At 39.7% G+C, this 11,712-nt stretch overlaps 1 protein-coding gene across 1 annotated transcript in view; it reads right to left on the bottom strand.

Annotated features, from left to right (window-relative positions):
- Positions 1-9,956, bottom strand: part of LOC117360362 (vomeronasal type-2 receptor 26-like) — a 48,409-nt gene extending 38,453 nt beyond the window's left edge. Inside the window, exon 1 of the mRNA XM_033944060.1 lies at positions 7,874-9,956. Coding sequence (XP_033799951.1) covers positions 7,874-9,956 — 2,083 coding nt within the window. The remainder of the gene's footprint in view (positions 1-7,873) is intronic.
- Between the last annotated feature and the right edge of the window lie 1,756 nt (positions 9,957-11,712).

Consider the following 11,712-nt stretch of genomic DNA (forward strand, 5'->3'; position numbering starts at 1 on the left):
GTTCTGGATGCAGAGATTATCGACTCATTGAGCTTTACTACCCTTATGCTCTTTCTAACTGGCCAAGGTCTAACATTGCATTTCAAAAGGTAATAAGAATTTATAGCATGAATATCTGAATCAGACCATTTGCCGTGGAATGGCAGAGAAAGTGGCTCTGGGTTCTGGAACCAGCTATGCATTCTTCATTATCACCACCTTATAAAGCCTAAGTAGTTTAACCCAGTATAATAATCATAAATCTAAAATACTATAATCATTTAACCTATTAGTCTTCTGCTCCCTGGGCTCTCCTATCAAAATTGCTAGTATGATGAAATATGAAAGTTATTGTTGAATATATGATTTACCTGTAGCCACTTACTAAGTTAGAAATCTCAGGGGTCATACAGTATTCTGCTTGTCAGAAAAACAAAATAACACTTATTAGCATGTATACGGTGACTAAGTGGGTTTTCTGAGAATATTCTTGATATTTCAATAAAGTTTATAGGACCTGTAGCAATATTTCTTGTGGTTTCTTTCTGCAAAATATTAGTCCAGTCCTGTCTGCAAAATTTGTCTCCTTCAGAACACTTGCACATTTCCCTCATTGATAGGTCTTGCATTTTGCTATATCTTGTAACGTACATGGAGGTGGATTTTAGAAAGGACATATAACCCGCCCAGGATTGAGACATCCAGGTCAGGACATGTGAAGTTCTGCAGATATGTTAGAACAGGATCTACAAATGCATGCAGGAATGGACTTGTACAAGCATCCATGCTAATCAATTGTGCTTGAACAAGCCAAAATCTCCTTTCTGTTCCTTCTTTGAAAGTTATAGGAATAAGAAGATCTGATATGTTCTCTGTGATGGGTCCTCAATGGTGGAACTCTCTGCCACAATATATTAGAAACGAAAAAGATCTCACATTGTTCAAAAAATCTTTAAAATCCTATCTTTTTAAAGATGCTTTTAATATCTAAACTTTTTAAGAAAGGTTTCAAAATGTGCTATAATTTAACTACCCCCTCCCTCTTGTTTTTTCCCTTTTTCTACCAAGATGAAAATTGTAACTTTTCCACTTTCCCTCCCAACTCATGTTTGTATTTTATGCAAGAATATTGTCAATAAATTAGTTTCTTTGTAATATATGTACTCTATTTTTAATTTTGTTCATCGCTTAGTAATCCTAATAAGCGATTCATCAAATATATTAATAAACTTGAAACTTGAAACTCATATTCATACCGTGGGAGTTAGCTAGGCTGATCCCTGTAGTCGACGCTGAGTCTGGATATTCAGTACCGGGCTGTATCCGGTGAGTGACATTGGATATCCAGTTTGATTGCTATAAACATGGCTGGTTACGCTGATATTCAGTGCATGCCAGATAAGTTTATAGTTGCTAATGATAGACCAGCTATTTTAGTGGCCTCATTAGGCTATCTGCTAAACCCTACATGCATGGAGGAGTGGCCTAGTGGTTAGAGCAGTTACCTCAGCACCCTGAGGTTGTGAGTTTAATCCCAGTCTGCTCCTCTAGGCAAGTCCATTACCAAAGCTAGCTTGTGAGCCTGCTGGGAAAGATAGGGAAAATACTTAAGAGTACCTGATTATTCAATGTATTATGAATCTCTTCATGAAAAGGGTGGTTGATAAGTCCCAATAAATTGAGCTACCATCTCATTTAGCACTATTTAACCAGCCAGAGCCATTCCTGGCCAGTTAAATAACACTGAATTTCAGCTGGTATGTTTCTTTGAGGATCTCTAGCCTTTAAGGTGCCTAAGAAGATAGTTTTGAATGCTCACTCATTAACAATTTCAGGTTACATTTGGAATTTTGATATCAAGACTCTCTTTTAACAATGGGAGAACATATTGTTCAAATTACAGTATAATCTTGTTATAACGGACTCGCTTATAACGGAACCTTGCCTATAGCAGATGAAATCCTCTGGTCCCGGATGAGCGCCATTATAAACATACAGAAAATCATTGGATATAGCGGACTCGCATATAACGGACTTTCAGATATAACGGACAACTATTTTAGTCCCCAGAGCCGCTTTTAGTTGTAGTTTTATTCGGCTTTAATGGACATGCAGGCTCCACCTACAAGGCACGTGGCATGTTGGTGATATAGTATCAAAATGCAGCCCAGAAAAAAAATGTACAGTGTTCTGGTTTGCAATCATTTCGTGCCATACCAATGTTTTGCTGAGTTTTGTTCTTGATGTTGCTGATATGCTTGTGCAGTGACTGTTCTTCATCGATTTACATTGTTTCAAGTTGCCCTAAATATAGTTTTAAAAAAAAAATGCAACTCTGGATATAACGGACCGTTTATCCAGGTCCCTTGAAGTCCGTTAAAACGGGATTATACTGTAGTCAAAACAGTATTTTGTTAATTAAAAGTGCTGCATCAATTAAAATTAGCCTTGAATTGAGAATATGTGTACTGTATATAACACTTTCATAGGTCCCCATTTTGATTTTTGTAATGGATTATTGCTAGGACTCCCAAAATTGGCATTGAGACCTTTACAAATAGCCCAGAATTCATTAGCTAGAGTACTGATGGGTAGAAATAATTTTGACTTTATTGCTCCACTACTTCAAGAATTACATTGGTAACCTATTAGTTATTGTATACCATATAAGATTTTATGTTAGCATACAAAGTTCTTAATCATGAAGTAAGCCTAACCAAAGTTATATTACTGTGAGTTTATGATTACCTACGGTTTCCAGATCTAAACACTGTGGTTTGTTGGATGTACCCAATTTTCAATATGCATGCTTATGTGAAACCCAGGAATGGATTTCTTTAGCAGCAGCGCCCTTCAGAGATGTGCGGTGGTTGGGGCTACCTTATATTTTCTGTAGGGGTGGGAGGGGGGATTTCAAAGGAGTGGGCCTGTGAGACTTTATTTGAGTGGAACTTGACACATAAAGTTAGGACTGCTTTTTTTCTATCCTAACTTTATGCGCTTACCTAGCCAGTTAGAAGTCTGAATATCATTGCTAACTAGCTAGGGCCTTGCTCTACCCACTCTCTGCACCTGGCCCATTCTTAATTATAAACGTTAAAGTAATACCATAGATAATTCAGCACCTTCTGACTGAGCCCAGTGATCATGGTATACCTATGTATAATACGCATCAAGTTTGACATTTCTTTGGATGGAATATAAGTGCGCATTATACACGAGATAATACGGTATTTGAAAATCATTTTGTTCCACTTGCCTCCTCTTGCTGACTCGTAATGGATTTTTAGGATGGAGCTTTAAGAACTTACTGTACAACAAGGGGCTCATAACTGAAACTCAAACATGTCTGAAAACCCACCCAAGTTGGCACTTGGACGGCCTAAAAGACAGGTCATCCAAGTGCCAATAATCAAAACTAAAAAGGGCGACTCTGGAGGAGTGGTTAGGGCTGGATGTGGGCCGACCTAGACTTAGTCATCCTGCAGAGACTACGTAAAGACCCACATACACTTTCCCAGTGCTCACTGACCCCCTCACACCCCCACAAAAATCAGAATAAAAACATACATACCTGTCTCCGGAATATCAGCAACTGCTATAGGAAAGCCTAGTAAAGCTACATACAGGTGTCTTAAGTAGCCTGAGCGGTAGGCTAGTGCAGTGTTCTTCAACCTTTTTACACCTATGGACCAGCAGAAATAAAATAATTATTTTGTGGACCGGCATCGGTCTGTGGACCGGCAGTTGAAGAACACTGGGCTAAGTCGTGGGCAAGACCGCCCATCTCTACCCAATCTCCACCCCAGACCCCGCCCCCATGATAGTACTAATTGTAACACTATTTTTTCCATTCATTTTTCATAGATACACACAATATAATCCTATTAACAACACATAATGGTTAACCACAAAATTAAACTACACAAAGCACACTGACAGTAGATGTAAATTCTCAAAATTGACATAATTCAATCACAAAATTCAAAAATAAAATAATTCCCCCTACCTTTGTTGTCTCCCTCCCTCTGCTATGCCTTACCTTCTGGCCTGCTCCCACTTGGCCATTTTATGCCGACCCAGGTGTTATCTTCAGGCTGGCTCCCTCTTCCTCACTGATGCAGTGCACAAAGCTGCAGGCAGTAGCTCCTTGCGCATCCTGCGCCTCATCTGGAAACCTTCCCTCTGATGTTGCGACATCAGAGAGAAGGCTTCCGGTTCAGGCACAGGACGCGTGTAGGAGCCACTGCCCATGGCTTTGTGCCCTAATCAGTGAGGAAGAGGGAGCTGGCTCGAAGATAATGCCACATCGATCACATCGTGGACCGGCGGTTAAAGAACACTGTTTTGGGCCTGTTGCACATGCCGGCCCTGTGGACCAGCAGGAAATTTCTGTGGACTGGCACCAGTCCACGGACCGGTGGTTGAAGAACACGGGGCTAGTGAACTATAGAGAGGAGAACCCAGGCCCATAAGCCACTTTAACCACTACATTCATGATGGAAAATGAGAACCCACCAAAATCCTACTTTATGCCATATAGGTGGCACCTGCAGCCATACAAGTCACTAATGTAATGTAATGTAATAAGGGCTATTGGGGTTGTAGACAGGTGGGTATATTGGGTTTTGGGGGGCTCACCATAACCTATAAGGGGGTTCTGGTAAGACGTTTATGTGGCACCCTTTTTGTGACATTCACAGCAATGCCCTGTAATAATAATAATAATAACTTTATTTTTCTATACCTCCATAATCTTGCGACTTCTAGGCGGTTCACAATGAAGATAAGCTGTACAGTCAGCGAATTACAGAGTATAGATAGAAGTGAGAACATTCAGCGATCAGTGAATTAGAAGGTGCCAAATGGTTAGGAGAAAGATGTACATAGGTTGTTGAAAAGAGTTAACTTAATTTTCATATTACATTGAAAAATATTGGGCATCAGCTGAAAGCTGGGTACAATTATGAGGAAGACATAATAGTAGACGGAAAAAAATGGGGCTTCTAATTGAGAGGAATAAAGGAATATGGGTGAGGTGAGGTAGCTTTGATCATGAGGGGAAAAATCTGGCTAGGACATGAATTTCTTAAATAAGGCGGTTTTTAATTCTTTCCAAAAGACACTGTAGGTCAGTCTGGCTGCATCAATGAGGTAGCCTAGTCAAGTTTGCTGTCTACCAGCTTGGAACTTGAATGTTCTGTCTACGAAGGTTCGATATCTGCAGCCTGTGATTTTCGGGTATGTAAAAAGGTTGCGGTTTCTGGTCAACCTGATAGGGGAATAGAATTCGAAGTGTGGTAGAAGGTAGTTGGGGGCCATTCCCCAGGCTAGTTTGTAGCAGAAGCAGGAGAATTTGAATAAAATTTGAGTCTCAATTGGTAGCCAATGCAACAGTTTGTAGAAGGGACTAACGTGATCACTTTTCTTTAGTCCGAATATTAAGCGGACGGCTGTGTTTTGAACTATTCTCAATTTTCTCACATTTTTTTGGGGTATCCCCAGGTAGATGATGTTGCAGTAATCCAGGATGGGTAGAATCAGTGACTGTACTAGTAGTCTGAAGGAGCGAGGGTCGAAGTATTTTTTTATGGTTTTCAGTTTCCAGAGGGTGAAGAAGCATTTTTTTGTCACCGTATTTATGTGATTGGTCAGGGTCAGGTGGGTATCTAAAGTGACTCCTAGTATTCTTATAGTTTGTAGTATTGGATGATCGTGACCATTTACGTGAATTGTGGTTGTATTAATTTTTTCCTTTGGGCTTGCCAGGAAAATTTTTGTCTTTTCTGAGTATAGTTTCAATTTGAAGTTTATAGTCCATTGTTCGATTTCGGTCATGATGTATGAGATGTGTTTTGAGTTGACGGTGGTCGCTTTTGTAATTGGAATTAGTATAGATATATCATCTGCGTATATATAGTAAGTTAGTTTTAACTTTTGAAGTAAGTGACCTACAGAGGAGATGTATATATTGAACAAGGTGGGAGATAGGGGGGGAACCTTGAGGGACTCCTGAAGGGTTTTTCCAAGGTTTGGAGTAATTCCCGTCATGGACCACTTGATAATGTCGTTTTGTTAGGAATCCTTGGAACCAGGTCCACACTTTTCCTGATAGCCCCATTTCATCTAGGCATGTAAGCATTATTTCGTGGTCCACTAAGTCGAAGGCGCTACTGAAGTCTAATTGCAGGATCAGGGCGCTGGTACCTTGACTGAAGAGGTCATATAGGTGATTAAGGAGGCAGCCTATGACTGTTTCGGTGCTGAATCCTTTTCTGAATCCAGATTGGTGGTCAATTAGGAGGTTGAATTTATCTAAGTGGTTAACTAATTCCAGGTTGACCAGCCCTTCCAGCATTTTGGTGAAGAATGGGGTGCTTGCTATTGGTCTATAGTTGGATGTCAGTGTGAGGGAGGTCTTCTGGTCTTTGGGGATGGGTGTTATCAGAATGTGTAAGGTGCCCCACTGCTCTGTTGCCATGTGGCCAGTCCATCACAATGCTGGCCCCAACCACATCCAAATGGTCTTGTTCTGGGCGTTTGGGATATAAGACCAATTTTTGGTCAAAAATGTGGTATAAAGATAGACGTACTGGTGATCTGGACGATCAGTGGCATGGGCTGCTTCCAATTATTCTGAAAGCATCTAAAAACTTGGCTATTCTCAAAAATGTAAATCTCGCTACCCTCTTTATAATCACTAATTCTTATTTGTTTTTCCTTCCTTATATTAAAGTTTCTGTAATCCGTTCCGAGCTCTATCTTTATGGAGAGGATGCGGTATATAAACTTTAGGTTTAGTTTCATATTTTTCAAAAATGGACATTTTCCTACTGCCGACTTTGGCCATCTAGCACCCATTGAAATCGGACAGATGAATCTGTCTTCTGCCACCCTCCCGCTGCCTGTCAGGGTGTCTGGAGTCTATACAAGGCCCAGCACTGGCACTAGCTTAACTGACGCAGAACCTTCAAGTCTATCCGCTCATGAGGCACTGTTGGTACTGCCCCTCTGACTCAAACGTGTCAAAGTGGGTGGAGCCTACAAGACCTTCCCAAGTGCGTGGACATGAAGGCTCTTCTGTGGTGGTGGGGACATGCCGCTTGAAGAAAGGGAAACAAAATATGTAGGGGTAACTCTTACAGTAAGGTTACTGTTGAGTGACTAAAGAAGTCGGTAGCACAAAAAATAAAGTCACTACATACATTAATATGTTTAGCAAACTTGTTTCTTGCTTAGAACTCTGCTCAGAGACATGAAGGCTGATTACTCGGCCTCACCTACCAATCATTGCAGTGTTCATAAAAACTTTTATCTTCAATACTCTTTTTTGCGCTAGCTTATCCGCTATGCTGAAAATGTTAATGTGTTTATAAGTTCTAGTGAACTATACAAAATTACTTATCTTAGAAACAGTGACTGGTTCCGACGTGCACGTTTCGTTTGCTGCGTCAGGGAACCGACAGTAACAGCTGAGTTTAAAGCTGGTAGTGAAGTCACTGAAACAGAAAATAAATATTGTGAGTACTTGTATACTAGAGTGTAAATGCAAGTTATAAACTTCAGTACTATCTTATGGCTGTTAACTGGAAGAGTACACTCACCATTAGATTACAAAAATAGATGTCTCAAAATAATGTTCTTTCTTCGGCGTTTCAAACAGAGCTAAGCAGGCTTACAGACGCTATTTATAGATAATGCAGTGCCGGTGAGGCTGTCACGTCAGAGCATTAAGACGTCACTGCCCTGGCCTGCAAATGCTATTACATCATCAAATTTGAAACTAAAGCTTTATTCTCAAAGGAAACCTGTTATTCACTAATGCACTCGTGCTGGAAAAATGCATAAAGGAATGTACAAAATGATCACAAAAAAGCTCTCCACTCCACCTCACTGTTTAGCCCACGGGGGAGCAAAGTATCTAAGGTGTAAATCCATTTTTGTTCTAAGGCATACAGTTTAGTTTTCATGTCACCTCCCCTGGGGAGAATAGGAGCATCTAAAACAGAAAATCGCAGTGAGGAAATGGGATGTTCATGTTGAAGCCAGTGTGGTGTAAGAGGGGCTTCTGCAACTGCTTTGACGATCCTGCTTACATGCTCACCGATGCGTACGCGAATTTTTCTGACAGTGTGCCCTATATATAACTTCTGACAGGGACATTGAATAATGTAGACCACATTTTTCGTGTTACAGTCAGTAAGGGCTGTGGATCTACGGTTAATCACCCATCCAGGTAATTGTAAATCTTCTAATCTTACACTGTACTGACATACAGAGCACGCTGTGCATGGGGAGTGAGTGCCTTTCTCATACTGTCTGAATGATTCAGAACGGTAAAGAGCCTTTGTAAGGTGTTGTTTCAGGTTCCATGTTCGTGAATAGGCAAACTTGGGAGAAATGTTGAAACATTCATGATACTTTAAAATATCCCAATGTTGCAGAATTATATGTTTAATTTGAAAAACATGTTGAGAGTATGGCAAAACACATACTGTTTCAGCATCCTTGGATTTAACAGAAGGGGATAACAGTACTTCCCTATTGGACCAATATGCTCTTTTGTAAGCTTTCTTTATTACAGAGGTGGGATAACCTCTTTCTTTGAATCGCTCTTTCATATCTTCAGCTTTGCATTCGAATTCAGTCCTAGAGGAACATAATCTTCTTAGCCTCAAAAACTGGCCCGTAGGAATATTTCTACGTAAATGTCTTGGATGGTGGCTGTCGTATCTAAGAAGATTATTACGGTCCGTTGGTTTCCTATAGATGGAAGTACTGAATTCCCCATTTGCGATGGAAATATTCATGTCAAGAAATGGTAAAGATTGGTTGCTGGATTGGGCAGTAAATTGTAACGTGGAATCTTGTTGATTCAACCACTCTAAGAAATCCTTTAACTCAATATTTGTACCCACCCAGACTGCAAAAACGTCATCTATGTACCTTTTCCATAATAGAAACTTTGCAAAATGTGGAGAAGGGTATAAATGTTGATCTTCAAATGCAGCCACATAAAGGCATGCGATGGTAGGTGCCATCTTTGCTCCCATGGCAGTACCACAAATTTGAAAGAAAAAATGCCCATCAAATTCAAAATAATTCTTACTTAAGGCCAACCGTGCTATGGTGACTAAAAAATCAATTCGCTTAGCAGATAGATTCTGAAGATTCAAATAATACTGTATAATGGAAACTGCTGCTTCTTGCGAAATGTTCGTGTACAGGGCAGCAATGTCAAGAGTGACTAGAGTGGCATGATCTGGAATATCTTTATAAGTATTCAAAACATTAATCATGGAGGCAGTGTCTTTTACATACGATACACTTAAAGGTACTTGATCTTTAAGTTGAAGGTCCAAAAATTCCGATAGTGGCTCTAAAATAGAGCCTATACCCGCTACTATAGGGCGTCCCGGAGGGTCTATCAACGACTTATGAATTTTTGGCACAAAATAAATGACAGGTGTAATTGGATACTGGCATATAAGAAATTTATATTCACCTTCAGTAAGAACTCCTGATTCTAAAGCTTGTACTAATACAACAGAAATAATTTCTTGCAATTCTACTAAAGGATCATGGTCAATAGATTGATAATATGCCGCGTCAGACAACTGTCGCCATGCCTCTCGCGTGTATGCACTGGTATTCATAATGACTATTCCTCCTCCTTTATCTGCTGATCTAATCACTATATTCTTATCTGACATTAGATTATTTAATGCTGTTCTCTGTACTGATGTTAGATTGTTCCTGATCACAGTAGGTTGAGTTTCCAAAATAGCTAGGTCACGTTCAACTAGTTGTTCAAAAGTTTTAATATGGGGATCAATAGGTCCCGGAGGACTCCACTTAGATCTAAGTCTTGGAGTAGTTAATATTTGCTCCTTGTCCTCCTCATTTTGCTCACTTATTTGATCCGTGCTGTCTTCACTCTTGTTATCAAAAAAGTATTTCAGTTTGAGCTTGCGCATGAATTTATAGAGCCCTATTCGTGTGTCTAAAGGATTATATTTAGCCGTTGGAACAAACGATAACCCTTTGTTTAAGAGTTCCAATTCAGGCTTGGTCAAAGATCTGCTTGATAGGTTGAAAACATTAGATTGAACTGCTACGGTCGTGTCGTTTTTTGCCTGGTCGATCTTGAACTGACTGCTTTTGCACTTGTGGACAAAAAAGGCTTCTTGGAAGTTGTTGTACCTGAACTTGTGACTAGAGATACGGTTTTTGATATGGCTTGTGTGTCTTCTTCTGACGTGTCACTGGATGTTTGTGCATATGGTTGACGTTTAACAGGTCTTCGCCTAGATTTATCCATCCAGTTGTATACAAAACCTCTTTGGTAGTCAAGTTCATCACGTCGAAATTTCTTAATTTTTGAAACTTTCAAGTCAGCTCTAAATTCATCAAGTTTTTTTTGAAGATCTTGAAATTGTGTGTCATATACATCAAGTTGTACAGTAGTTTTCAAAAAATCAGTGTAGGATTGTAAATCAACTTTATACTGATCAATTTCTACTTTGGTGGTCTCGATAATTAACAACATTAGGTCATATGAACATTTATTTAAGATGGCATTCCATTTTTGTACAAAGTTACTGTTTTCTAGAAAAAGACGAGGTTCAGTACGCATTCTTAAGCCTCTGGGTATGCGTTTTACTCTACAATATTCAGCTAAAGTGGCTGCATGCAATTCAGCACGTATTATTCTTTTATGAGTGGATTCAATTTGATCCCAATCTGAAAAAGCAGTGTTTTGTTCAGAAGCACTGAATAGATGAAACTCTGCTAAAAGGTCCATAGCTTGCTGCTCACTATAAGACATGGTGATGTCCCATCCGGTGGATGCCATAATCGAATCTAACCCCTTTGAATGAAGTTGCAGACTAAGTCAAACAAAATATGTAGGGGTAACTCTTACAGTAAGGTTACTGTTGAGTGACTAAAGAAGTCGGTAGCACAAAAAATAAAGTCACTACATACATTAATATGTTTAGCAAACTTGTTTCTTGCTTAGAACTCTGCTCAGAGACATGAAGGCTGATTACTCGGCCTCACCTACCAATCATTGCAGTGTTCATAAAAACTTTTATCTTCAATACTCTTTTTTGCGCTAGCTTATCCGCTATGCTGAAAATGTTAATGTGTTTATAAGTTCTAGTGAACTATACAAAATTACTTATCTTAGAAACAGTGACTGGTTCCGACGTGCACGTTTCGTTTGCTGCGTCAGGGAACCGACAGTAACAGCTGAGTTTAAAGCTGGTAGTGAAGTCACTGAAACAGAAAATAAATATTGTGAGTACTTGTATACTAGAGTGTAAATGCAAGTTATAAACTTCAGTACTATCTTATGGCTGTTAACTGGAAGAGTACACTCACCATTAGATTACAAAAATAGATGTCTCAAAATAATGTTCTTTCTTCGGCGTTTCAAACAGAGCTAAGCAGGCTTACAGACGCTATTTATAGATAATGCAGTGCCGGTGAGGCTGTCACGTCAGAGCATTAAGACGTCACTGCCCTGGCCTGCAAATGCTATTACATCATCAAATTTGAAACTAAAGCTTTATTCTCAAAGGAAACCTGTTATTCACTAATGCACTCGTGCTGGAAAAATGCATAAAGGAATGTACAAAATGATCACAAAAAAGCTCTCCACTCCACCTCACTGTTTAGCCCACGGGGGAGCAAAGTATCTAAGGTGTAAATCCATTTTTGTTCTAAGGC

The sequence above is a fragment of the Geotrypetes seraphini genome, chromosome 5 (assembly GCF_902459505.1).
Source record: "Geotrypetes seraphini chromosome 5, aGeoSer1.1, whole genome shotgun sequence".
Lineage (NCBI taxonomy): Eukaryota > Metazoa > Chordata > Amphibia > Gymnophiona > Dermophiidae > Geotrypetes > Geotrypetes seraphini.